Source organism: Vitis riparia, chromosome 19, assembly GCF_004353265.1.
Source record: "Vitis riparia cultivar Riparia Gloire de Montpellier isolate 1030 chromosome 19, EGFV_Vit.rip_1.0, whole genome shotgun sequence".
NCBI lineage: Eukaryota > Viridiplantae > Streptophyta > Magnoliopsida > Vitales > Vitaceae > Vitis > Vitis riparia.
This window is the reverse complement of record NC_048449.1, coordinates 7,505,348-7,519,171: the sequence shown is the minus strand read 5'-3', so window position 1 is coordinate 7,519,171 and position 13,824 is coordinate 7,505,348. Positions and strand designations below refer to the sequence as shown.

The window sequence follows — 13,824 nt, the reverse complement described above, 5'->3', positions numbered from 1 at the left end:
GAAAGTGCATATTATGTTCAAGTGAAAATAATAGTTCAGATATGGTTGCTATATCTTTTGCCAAAGGTATATGTGATATTGCTAGCATGGGCAACTTGATTTCTCTCTTTTTTTTGAAGCCATTTTCTTTTCTTTTCTTTATCACAGAATATATTGAGCAGATGGTGATGAACATGCTTGAAAAAAATGAAATTTCCCCCACTCTTAGGGATATCATGTGTCTGTTCAATGAAGAAAATCAACAGCCATCTCATACATTTAATGAAGGTCAGAAATCAGAAGGAAGTACAGGATCAGTTGATATGTTGAGTTCAATGGCAATCTGTTTGGTAGCTATGAGGCATGGACCTTTAATCATGACAATGGGACAGCTGTAACTGATGATGGCTTTACTTTTGGAGATCCAACCATTCATAGTCATTATGAGGTATTTGGCACATGCTAAATGCTGGAGCTGTTCTGGTTGTGTTCTTTCTATTCTTTATAATAACATGTCCTTCTGTTAGGTCACTCCACTCCCAATTTTTCTCCCCAATGCCCTGCTTAAACAGAGAGAAGAAAGTAAAGGACTATAATAATTTTGTTTTATTCCTGTAGGGGAATGATTCCTATACATCTTATGAACCTGATGTAGATGACAGGCTTGAGAATGTTGCTACATTTTTGTTTCAAGGGTTGGGATTTACCTCAAAGAAAAATGTCTGGGCAGGTACAGATCATTGGAAGTTTCAGAAGTGCAAGGGTTGGTATTAGGATGAAATTATATTACTTCTGTTGTGAGGATCCATCAGTTTGGCTATCTAGTCTGATATCTATTTTGTAGGTTCAGAGGATGTTCCTACTGAAAGTGAGTCATCTTTCACAAAGAAGAGACCAAAGAACAAAAAAATTACAGAATTAGATATTAGTTTCACAAAATATTTGGTCAAAGAAGCGCCTGATGTCTTTGCCCCTCTCAAAAATCCAAAATTGCTGCTGCTACCTGCAAGTAGAGAACCTTGTCATAACACACTTCCTGAAGATTGCCATTATCAACCTGAGGATCTTGTGAAGCTGTTTCTTCTTCCTAAAGTTATGGTAATATAGGCTTACTCATGAAAGTATAAAATAATCGTATAAATTGCTAGCATTAGAACAATTAAATTGGTTGATATCAGAGCCAGATGTCATGGGCCTAGAGTTCCAACGCAGCGGCACAACCTATGCGGCAACCCCATGGGCAAGGATCAAAGGGGCTCAGCCTGCATGCCATGCATTTCAATGTCACTATACTGACTGGTTTCGTCCTGCCATGGACTCATCAGGGGAACAGCTCCAGCTCCCAACCAGTTTGTGTAGGAGATGGCCTAGCTCCTCTTCATCATCAAGTCCCCAACTAGTGACAAGCTCCCTAGACTTAACCGGGTCGGTCTGCTTGAACTCTGAAGAAACATCCAACATCACATACATGCCCTTTCCCTAAAGCAATTCCCATTACATTCAGCTCAAACTAATCAACATACTAGTCTTGATCAGCACCATCGCTATGGTCACGGACACCAAACAAACAGTCCATGACACAGAGCTGTCATGTTATGTTTGATGGACTGCCTAACTCAGCATAAGAAAACATTTGATGGACTGTGTTTAGGCTGGACAACACTTAATGGTTCAATTATCCAATATGAAATAGTATGATGTTGACTCCATAAAACTAAATATAAATATATAGGTACATAACTTTATGTGCGATAATATTTCTAATGTATAATATAAATATTGATATTATGACATAACATAGCATGTTAATATGTAATATAGAGTAGTATGCACACACACACATGCATATAAATATATAATATAGAGTAGTGTATATATTTGTCTTCCTGAGTTGACATCGAACTTTTTGGGCTTTGAAATCAAAGCCTAAGCACACACTAGTTAAAAGATTCCAAACAAGTTCTGGCACAGTGGGCATACTTTTGACTGAATGATTGGGCTTCAAGTGGTTCATGCTTGAGTTACAGCTCTATTCTGGTCATTTCATTTTGTACATGAACTGTTGAAATTTTTATTATGGTTGGTGATGAAATGCATGTTGATTGTAGTGCCTTGGGAAGAGAAGAAGACAACTTCCGGGTATGGACTTTCTCTTGATGCTTCCCTTTTTATTTTGTTTTTATTTCTTATTAGGAAGCAATAGCATAGACTAATTTCCAAGGCTAAGGCAATTCAGTTTAACCTTGGTGCTCCTTCGTCTTTTGGGTTGCTATGCTTATTTATATCATTCCCATTCTTTTACTAGTTGAGATGATACTAGCATCTTTGTGTGCTATTCATATAAACAAATCGCAAAAACAAAAGGAAAAGTAAATAAATAACTAAACTAACAAGGTCACAAATTTTCATGATTAAAAAATTGGAATTTGTTTTTTTTTTTTTCCATGATTATATTATGATTATTTGGTAAAAAAGAAAGTCTACTTCAAGAAACTCTAAATTTGGTTTTTTAAGCCAAGAGTTATGCATTAAGAAATAAGAAAGTTGCAGCATCACCAATAATCACATTTATAACATGACATGCATTTACCTAGCTTGAAAGGCTAAACTTCGTATGTGGACTCTGCACCCAATTATCTCAGTTGACTTAAAAATAGGTGTATCTACTAGGAGTTTTGCATATCTTTCCATGGTTTTGACATAAGTCTTTATCCTAGTCACAATTGAAATCATATCTGTGGAAATTTGAGGTTCCTAGAAATACTGTAAGCGTGCAAAGTTGAAATGTTGAACATTGTAAAAATTTTAATTTTAGAAGTTGATCTCTATATTTCATGAGTTTGTGTTCTTCTCAATCTCAAGTTAGTACTGAGAACCATCAAGCCATGCTCTTTGCAAAGTGCTGTACAGGTGCTTGGGAAACTCTAGTACTGACCGTAAGGTGGCTTTTTGTTTTGTGCATCATTAGTACTTGTCTTGAACTTTATGCCCTTTCCCACCATTGAAGGCCTGGCTGAAGTAGCAAGCATTAGGGGTGGGGATGGGGAGGCTCCACGTTATATTCCATGTAACATGAAAGGGAAAATATTATCTATAACAAAAAAAATAATCTCTTCCTCAGTTGTTTATGTACTCCATGTAGGTGTAACATGCTCTTCTTGTTGTTTGTTTGAATTTAAGCAGAGTAATAGCTACTGTTTAAGGAATTTTCCATTTTGTTTATGAAATAAATTTATCTTCTTGTGATACTTGGGAAGTGCCTTGAAAAATATCCTGGGAGGATTCATTGGTTATGTGTTGATGGTTATTTTGTTCAATTTGTTTTTTCAGATGCTCAAGAACACAATGATGATGATCGGTTGCCATCATGGGATAATGGAAGTGTGTTTAATTGCCAGTATGATGATGGATATGCTGATAGTGATGTGGAAAACTTGGACATTCTGGTGTCTCAGCCTCGTCAGGTTTGCTTGTGGTTTGTCTACTTTTTTCAATAGGTTTAGGTCTGTAGCTGCCATCTTAATAGTGTAGTGATTTGCCTCTAAACTTGGTGGATGGTGCAATCTAGCAATCTCTGTGTCTCCCTGTTTGTGTGTGTGTTGTGTCCTATGATCTTTTTGAAGGGAACCTTAAAGTGTTCTTGTCCATAAGGAAAGCTCCTCATTTTCCAGAACTTGAAATATATACGATAAATGTCTTATTGCTCTCTCTCTCTCTCTCTCTCTCACTCACTCACTCACTCTCAGTCCTTTGATATTTTTAAGGGGAAGTGCAAAGTTGTTCTTGTCCATAAGGAAATCTCCTCATTTCCCAGAAATTGAAATATATACACATACATACATATATATGATAAATATCCTCATGCATCTTTTTTTCTAACTTCTACTATGAACTGGACATTAATGGTTAGGGAGGTTTTATAGTTGTGCGTGGAATATATCGAGTTTTACTAGTCATCTTCTTAGTCTTAATATTTCAGGTCAAAAAAATTGAAGTTCAGTATGATAAAACTTCTAAACAAATTGATGTACACATTTTGAAGAAAACACTTCAGGATCTCATGCAGGAATCCATTCAAATGTCTGAGGCGGTGAGGCTATTCCTTTAACTTGTTCAATAGTCATTTTGTGACTTAATATCATTTTTACATTATCATCCATTCTCCAAACTCTATCATGTATCAGCTTGCATCTTTTTTTTCTTCCTTCTTATATTTGTTAGTACTGAGTGTTAAATACATCACGATCAAATTATCTAAACATTCTGGGAGTTTGAGTTGCTTAATTCTTCCATCAATCCAGTGGGCCTAAAAGTAGTATTTAACCTATCAGTACTGCTAACTAGGAAACAGCTGTTTGTTTTGATCAATTTAGTGAATTTGATTCTACTTTTTTGTTGAGATTTTTGGACAGTTGAGGAAGTTTTTTTGAAGCCATCAGATGTGAGCCAACAAAATCCAAAATTTTGAGTAATACAATATTACATTTTCATGCATGCTTTGATACTTAGACTCTTCAATTTCATCCAGGGTACTTGTGTTAACACAGCACAACAGGGGTGTAAATTTGGAATTCTTGTCAGATATTGACTTTCTTTATTTTTAATTGATTATTATATTATCTTTTAACTTTCAGCTTCCTAGCATGTAGTTATATTACAGAAAGAAAGAGTTGTTGGAAAGTGCACTTTGAAAAGAATATTCAGGCATAAGAAAAAAACAGGGATCAAAGAAAAAAGATCGAGGAGTTTTCATTAAGAATATCTTTGCTTTTTTTTTTTTTTTTTTAATTTCTAATTGATTTTTATTTCATTTACTATGCAGTATCTAAGTACCTGGACTTGTTATTGAGATCTATTTAGCTAAGTCCCCACATCTTAAAATTTGGATGTATGAAAGATCAGACACTATCCTCACTGGCATCTGAACCATGCAACATAGATTTTATTTGGTGTAACAGAACTACCACTCATGTAATGAATGCAAACATACCGTTAAGAAACATTAAAATGAACTGACTAGCAATTGAGTTTAGCTATTAGTAGAAGGCATTGTTGACTACTAAGGCGGTATTGAAGAACTGCAAATCTTGAAACTGTGAATGAGAAACAAAGAAACAGGAGTACTTATTCACCTGGACCTAGATTGCCAATCTGAGAGTTTATATACTTCTGAAAATTTTCGACCCTTGTGGTAAAGTTGAGCCATGACGATTCTGAAAATAATAATTCAAGCATTCAAGGTCACTTCAACAGAATAAGTTGTTTTTTACACAACCATGGAAGACTTAATTCAGTCAATGGACTGGACCAATTTTCAGGTACATGGAGCATCGATTTTATCCTATTTTTTATTTTTTTATAAAAGAAATTAGTAAACATGTTACAAATTGTTTTGGGTTGACCCAAGCGTATGAAGTCTATGGAGAGATGGAGCATACAGATGGTGTTTTAGCTTTCTGCTGTCCCATCCTGTTTCAGCATTAGATGTGTATTGTCTTGGCCATAGGTCCTTGGGATGTTCCTATTGGAAAACATCTATCCATATTGTGTAAAGACTCCTCTATCAGTTTGCTTGTTATGTAAGTTTGGAGTTAATGAAGCAGGAAACTAGAACTTTAAAGAGCATTTCAGGTTTCTGTTGAATTTAATAAATGAAGGCAGTGTGTTTTTTTTCCTAGTTCTATTATTTGGTTTGCAACCTAAGTCTCCTAACCACGTAATTACATGGAGAAATATGCATACCATTTTATATGTTCCATGCTTTGTTTCTCACGAATAAGGGAATTTCCATGACATCTGATAGGATTCTGAAGATTGCATATTTTTCTCTTTGCCATATCCCCAATAAGCACCTGTTTCTGGCAATAAAATGTGATTGAGAGTCTCTTAATTCTTTTCATATATCATGGAAATATATTTCTAATTGCAGATAATTTCTTCTGGTCATAAGGTGTACAACAATGCCATATCTTTCAAGCATATATTGAGTACCTTTCCAGATGACTGCCCAGCTGCTAAAGCACAGGATATATCTCCACATTTGTGTTTCATTTGCCTCTTGCATTTAGTCAATGAGCATGGTTTGAACATGCATGACTGCCCCAATTTGGATGATCTTATCATACAATTTCCCCTGTCATCTCAAAACACAGGTGATGTGATACTGTCATCATCATAGTCATGGGGCTGTTTAAGTTGAAGACACAGACATTTCTGGGAGGTGGCATGGTTCCGTTATTCCATGCTTATGTGGGAGGCCTTTCAAATGCACAACAAACTGTAAGCATAGTGTAGCTTGATTGCCTCTTTTTGGTCATTTTGTTTCATAATACTGTCTAAGGTGGTGTTTGTTTTTTTACTTAATTCTAAATAGAACCTTAATGCTTAATAGTGTTAAATATTAGGTTATTTGTTTTTGTAGTATTTTATTTCTATTAAGTATTAAAAAGTAAAAAAAAAACTAATATGTTATTTTTTCTATTTAGAAAAAGCTACATATTTTGACTTTTTTTATTAAGTAAAAAGTTTATAATAAGTCATGAAAAAGTAGAAAAACAAACAACCTAAATTCTTAAAACAAATCTCTTTCAGTAAAAAGCCAAAAAACAAACACTACCTAAATCATGTCTAAATGATATGTAAATGGCTACTGTGTCTGCTGAAGCATATATGGGCTGTGTATTTGCTGCTTTTGTGCTTTTTAGTCATAGCCTCATGCATTTTTTTGCCCCTTAGTTGGTGTGATGTGAGGGAGAATCTTGACCTTCTTTAGTGTTTGTCTGCAAAAATAAAAAATAAAAACTCCACAGTTGATGCTGAGATTGTAAAGGCAAAAAAAGAAATATAATACCATCGCATACTTTTATCATAGGGAGCTGCAATCCAGATCAACCCTGGCTAAATATTCGTCTTACTGAGTAAAAAGATCAATGAAGTGTGGAGTGGTCTGGGTGCAAAGTAGAATCATCATATTTGAAGGCTTGCTCAACAGGAGAAGCATTCATCCCGGCCTATGTTACAGTGGTAAAGGCAGTCCTATTTCAGACAAACATGTGGGATGAACTTGGAAGATAACTGTGGCTTTTGGCTTAGGTATCATCCTATAAATATATCACCACAACCACAAGAAAATGACATCTATGACAGCTACCTGTATGGTATGTGATATATTCTGATTTAGATCATCATACTGAACTTAAAAACAATAGATTTTATGCAGATACCTGAATCCGTGTTCTGATACAAGAGCTGCATTAGTATTTTGGTGAAGGGCTTGGATTCAACTCTCAGGCTCAGCTTTTCATTGTAATCTCATAGGGCCACATTGGAATGGAACTATCCTGCCAGCAAACTGGCTTGGCTGACTTGTAGCAAGGGTACTAGTACTGCCACAATAGAACTTCCAATTATGTGGATAACGTGAGGGAATTTTCACTATAAATTCCCATTGGTCGTGTCAAACGGATAAGGGAATCTCTAGTTTTAGCCAAAGGTGTTTCGTAAGTGCAGCGCATGGTGCCAAGGTGAAGATTTCTTGCTTTTTCTATGTATCCAGTGAAGGATTACTTGTAAAGTATGAATTGTATGTGCTTAGGAATCTGCAGCCGGTGAAAGCGAAAATAATATGAAAACTGGATTGGATCGAACTGTCTTGATCACCCATGTGTGGTCAGGTTTTGTAGGTCATTTTAAGATTGGATTAGTAATAGTATGAGTGTCAAACTTATGGTTATCTGTTCATACTAGGTGGGAGTTGGGAGGTCTGAGAAAAGGTGGATAATGCTTTTTGGGCAGAATTTGGATAAACCCAACGTGAGAACATGGCTAGGGTTTTGGTATATCTTGTATTGTTGGCCACAAATGGGCAATTGGAAAAGTCCAAATACAACACTCATGGCTGTATTCTCTTTGTTGATGCACTTTTTGGAGTGAAGAATCTCGAAGTTATTCACTGAAATATGCGGGTGAGATGGGCTGGGCTAGTCTTATGAGCCATTTAGTTAAAACCCATTATAGTTCAAACGGGGTGGTTGGACCTGTTCCAACCCAGGAAACAGTTCCAATCAACCCTCTGGATAGACAGGGTTCATACTGTTGGTCCTTTTCCAGCTCAGCGTAGTTTCCATTCAACCCTCTGACGTCAAGGGTTAGCAGTGTTGGGTCTTTCCCAGCTCTTGTAAAGTCCAGCCCACGTGATTAAGTGGGCCGTGAAAAGTGAAGTATGGGGCCCACTTACGACGTGCGCACTAACACAAGTTGAGAGTTGGAGGCACAGATTCGTTTTTAAGCTTTTCTCCTTTTTATTCTTTTGTAATTGTTTTTATCCAGTCCCTGAAGTGGGCCTAAACAAACAGAGATCCTAGAAAACCAGCGGTCACAATCGGGCACGATCACATGGTCAGAGGCTGAGAGCAGGCTTCTTCGGAATATGCCACCTCCACCGACCTTATCTGGCCTGGCCCAATTATATTCAAATCTTCTCCTTCTTGCATGTTCTGTTGTCTCCACTCTTCTTGCTATGCTCCTCTTTTGCGATGTACAAAAGGAGGCGTTTTTGAATGTTGTCAAGTGGGGCTGCCATATTCAAACTTTGTTATTAAAATAATATTTGATCTTATAAATTCAAGAAGATGCATTTTCATAAGGGTTTTTGATTTTACACAAGATGACGTCCTTATTTTATTTTATTTATTCCATGTGATAGTAACAATTTTTTATGTTTATAATAATACACTTATAATTAAAGTGAAATATAAGCTGAAGTTTATTTGTTTTGTTTGTTATTATTCGTTAAGAATGTTCTATTAATAAGGTTTAGAATCAGGGTGCTTGATAAAACTTAATAGCTATTACTTAATAATTTAAGTTTATTTTAAATTAAATTATATTTAAGTTGCTGATTTCAAAGTTATTATTTAATTTTTATTTTAAGTATTAATGTTGTTTAATAAAATTAACTTAAAATTAATTCTAAAAATATTAAATTCATGTATTTATTCTCATAAATTATAACTAGGATAAAGAAATTTGAATGATAGTGAATGTTGTGGAATAGTAAGGGAGATCATGGAGGTAATTAGGACAAATAGGGATAAAAAAATAAAATAAAAATTTGAATATAAAAATAAGTTATTTATTTTTACTTATTACTTAAAGTTGTTTTTTATTTTAAGTCGTATCATTAAGTTATTTTACTAAACATACTTAATTTACTTAATAACTTAAATTAAGTTATTCAGCCACTTTAAACTATTAAGTTGGTTTACTAAACACCTATTTAGTGGGTGTTTATTAAAATTTTATACTTATTACTCAATGACTTTAAATTAAATTGCTTTTAATGTATAAATTTAAAATTAATTACTTATTTTTCATTTTAAGTATTAAAGTTATTTGATGAAATAATTAAAATTTATTTCAAATCATCAATTTAACAAATTTATTCTTATTAATTTTAGCTAGTATTTATCCTCATTAATTTTAACTCACATTTATTTTTATTAATTTTTAAACAATAAATTTATTTATAAAACATTCGTATTTAAATTATTGTAGATATTTGAGATAATAATAAAATATTTATTATAAAAAATGAGTCATGCATTTGAAATCATAATTTTCAAATATATTCTACTTAGTGTGGGCGAATGAGGTAAAAAGAATTTAAGATTAAAAATATGTTAATTATTTTGCTTTAATACTTAAAATTAAAAATAACTTTAAATTTTAATATTAAGTTATTTTTGCCAAACATGCTTAATCAATTTAATGATTAAATTATGTTAGTATGTTATATTAAGTCATTAAATTAATTTACCAAATATCTTCTTAGTGTGTATAATTGAGTAAATTTTAACCATCGAGTGAAATAATAATAATTTTTTTGTTTTTCTTTTCTTAAAATAGTTTGATATAAATTGTTGGCTGACAAGGGGTTAGAATGAAAAATCAATTTTAATGAGAAATCAATTTTCATATAGAACATTATTTTCACTCTTATTCCATAGAGTTAAGCAGTTTTACTTTGGAGAACAACAAAAAAGATAAGAATAAAAGTGAATCATATTACTACTACATAGAGGAGAGTAATTAAAATTCTAATGAGAATAAGATTTAGGGGTGTTTAGTGAAATTATTACTTAACACTTAAATGACTTAAGTTGATTTTAAGTTAAATTATACTTAAAATATTGATTTAAAACTTATTATTTAATATTTAATTTAATTATTAAGGTTCTTTAATAAAATTAATTTATAATTTATTTTAAATAATAAAATTAACATATTTATCCTCATAAATTATAAATAAGGCAAAGAAGGCGAGCTGATAGTTGAGGTCATGAAGTAGTAAAAGAGATTGTGAAGGTAATTAGAGTAAATGAGGATAAAAAAAAGAAAAAGATATGAATTTAAAAACAAGTTAATTGTTTGTACTTAAAGTTGTTTTTAATTTTAAGTTGTACTATTAAGTTATTTTACTAAACATGCTTAATGTAGGACCTCATATGTATACCTTAACCTTATAGTGCATTCACCCAAGTGCCCACAACATTCGAATACAAAGAGAGTTGATGGATGCGGCCAACCCTTCGATCTGCTAACAATCTCCCTCCCAACGACACCATTGGGTTCGAACCAGTGATCTCAGCTTTAATACCACTTATAGGATCTTAGACACTCCCAACTCTTTTAAAAATGATTGTTGTTAGGAAATGTACATACCTTACCCTTCTAGTGTATTTACCCAAACACCCATGACATTTAAATACAAGGGAAGTTGATGGACGCGATCAACCTTTCGATCTACACTTAATTTATTTAATAACTTAAATTAAATTATTTAGTCATTTTAAATCATTAAATTGGTTCACAAAACACCTACTTAGTTTCTATACAAATAATTTTTTTATTTATATTTTATTCTCATTTACTATTTTATCTATATGCCACTTGAAAGAAAACATTGTAATTAAGGGGCATTAATTTGGGAAAAGTAAGTTTTAACTCACTGATTTTTAAAAAATATAAAAAAAGAATTTTAACTTTTATAAATCATATTTATCTTCACCTATTTAAAAATATTTTAAAATATATACACTTTTTTATAATTCAAATAATTATTTCCTAAAATAACCCTTTTTACATGTTAATAATACCAATTAACAATTTTTTTAACTTGATAATTGATTCGAAATTAATAAAATAAGAAAATTTAAAAATTAAAAATATAATTAAAACTAAAAAAACTTTAAAGTTAAAAATATAAAAATAAAACATTAACTTTCACTTAATTAAAACACTCTGCTAGAAAATATAATATCGAGAAAGAGTTAAAAATACAATAACAGTAAATATGTTATTTTTTAATTTTTAAGTTTTTTTGTATTTAATTTTTATGTATTTTAATCTTATTTTATTGTTGATGTCAACTAACTAAATTTTTATTCAATTTTATTAAATAAAATGAGATTAAATGAGTGGATTTACGTAATACACAATGTGAAATCATTATTAAAGATTTTTTTTTTTTAACAATAATTTGTATCTCATATTATATAATAAAAAATTTATAATATATTGATTTATAAAACACTTTTGTCAAATTAAAATAAATAATTATTTGAGTCATGAAAAAGTACCTATATTTTAAAACATTTTTAAATAAATATGATTTATAAAAGTTAAAGTTATATATATATATATATATATATATTTTTTTTTTTTTTTTTAAATTAGCAAATCAAAACCGAGTTTTCCTCGTTAACCTGAACTGCTCCAATATAGCATATACCCTAGTTGGCTTTTGTCTTCTCATGTTTTCAGCTTTTGTTGACTGGTAACACTCAAAGAAGAATACCAATAATACCCTCTCTCTCTCTTCTATATATATGTCCGCATACTCTCACATGGTTTCCATCACCTCCCTTATCACCCTCCACTCACACAAAAGCCATGGACAAGGCCAAGAAATCTCAAATGCTAAAGCTCTTTCTCATAGCTGCAGTTCTCTTCATCACCCCTCTTCTATCCTCTTCCCTCAGTACCACCTATCTCTACTTCATCATCATCAATCTCCTCATTATTGCCCTTGGAGCGGAAGCTGGCCTTCTCTCCTTCTCTAAGCCTCCCCAGGACAAGAAATATGCTGTTCCTGTTTCAGCAAAGCCATTAAGTACTCCTCCCGATCAAGCTGCTCCTGATAAGGAAGCTTCCTCCAATTCAACTGATACTGGAGTGTTGCTCACTACCCCTGAGCGTACCGAGAAAAAGGCGAAGGTGGTCGAGAAATCTGCATCAGAGAAGATCGTTGGTGCTGCAAAGCTGAGTAAAGTCAGGAAGTGTCCCTCCACTCCAAGCCTCTTCTTTATCGGTGGTGGGGAGGCTGAAGCAGAAGAGGCGGTGGGGGACATTGAGGAGGAAGATCAGGAGGAGGTTGATGGGCTTAGTGGGCAAGAGTTGTTTACCAAAGCGGAGACATTTATCGGGAACTTCTATAACCAATTGAAGATGCAGAGAGAAGAGTCATGGAAGAGGCTTCATGAGTTTTACCAGAAGGCCTTTTAAGCTTGGTCTTCCTTCAATCTCCTAATAAATCACCAAACTTCTATCAGTCTAGGATCATTGGTTCTGGGGATCGATCATGGGTATCCACATAGAGAGGAACTACATCATTCTATTCATGGTTCTTCTTCCTTTTCATTGAGTCTGCACATATTTAGTTTCTAAGGCCATGTTTTTTTTTTTTTTTTTCCTTTCACATATTGTTTTAGTTTGATTTTTCCCTTCTTGACCTCAAAATGTAAGAGGTGATAGGTACTCTAATTCTAGACATTTCATACAAAATTCAAACATAGGGGTGTGGTGAATCAAGGCATACATGTCTTCATTTGTACTTGGTTCCAGTATGAATGATCATAGATAATGTTTATGTGGCTTATATTCTCTCTCGTCACCCTTTCTTTAGTATATATTTCATTCAATTTCTTTTTGGCATATTCAAGTTACCATCCTAAGCACAAAGCATAGTTGATGAAGTACTATTCGAAATTTCATGCTGGAGATTTTCACTCTACTTTCCATGGCTTCAAAGTCACTGCAATCATCAAGTACCTGTAACTCACCCAGCAGTTTATTGTTTCCATGAGTTGAATGCTTTCTGAAAAAAGATGCAGAATCCCTACCATGTGTTTGATTCTCACAAGATTGTCCATTTTCTTGAAGAGAATTTTCTTCTATTCATAAAATTTCTTGTGGTTCTTTCAAAAGGTCATTGCTTTGATCCTTATAGTTGATTCCCCTGGTCAGAAGAGATAGTTGAAAATATCCGATGAATGACAAAACTTAATGCATGTGGCTGTGGTTAATTACATATTGGAGTAGGTGTAATAGTACAACATTTACTGCCAGTGGTGTTTTCTGATGAAAATGGTGTCACCATAGAAAAAAGGCCAGCTAGTTGATGAAAGATTAAGCTAATTAATGCCTAGTGATAGTGCTAAAAAGTACGAGATAAAATGGAAATGGAGGTCTAAGATGATGCCATATGTATCCTACTTGCCAATTTTTCTATAAATTTAAATTTAATATCTTACGTAGTGTGGAAAGTTTAAGTCTAACACGGGTCCGTGGGCAAACAATAGAAATAACCCTTTTTTGACTTATCAAACATATGTGTAAATAGAGGAAACAAATATGTGGTAAGGCTGGAATGCATAACCTTTTAGCAAACGAAACTTTGACAAATGTTAAACTACTGGTTTCCTTAAAATTTTAAGTTTGTAGGATTTTAGTTTATAATATATATTATGCTTTTTAGTTTATAATATATAAATTAAGTAAATGACA

General features: G+C 32.9%; 1 protein-coding gene across 3 annotated transcripts; it reads left to right on the top strand.

Moving 5' to 3' along the window:
- Positions 1-346: 346 nt before the first annotated feature.
- Positions 347-6,174, top strand: LOC117908576 (condensin complex subunit 2-like). 3 transcript variants are annotated; one of them, XM_034822225.1, is made up of 5 exons: positions 359-742; positions 2,088-2,118; positions 3,310-3,443; positions 3,959-4,069; positions 5,930-6,174. In XM_034822225.1, the coding sequence occupies exons 1-5, from the start codon at positions 635-637 to the stop codon at positions 6,155-6,157; spliced, it is 612 nt and encodes a 203-aa protein (XP_034678116.1). In that variant the 5' UTR covers positions 359-634; the 3' UTR covers positions 6,158-6,174. The 3 variants fall into 3 exon arrangements, 1 of the variants encoding a protein (XP_034678116.1); XR_004650213.1 differs by lacking the exon at positions 5,930-6,174 and having other exon boundaries at positions 347-427; positions 3,310-5,378; XR_004650212.1 differs by lacking the exons at positions 359-742; positions 5,930-6,174 and adding an exon at positions 773-1,404 and having other exon boundaries at positions 3,310-5,378.
- The last annotated feature ends 7,650 nt before the right edge of the window (positions 6,175-13,824 follow it).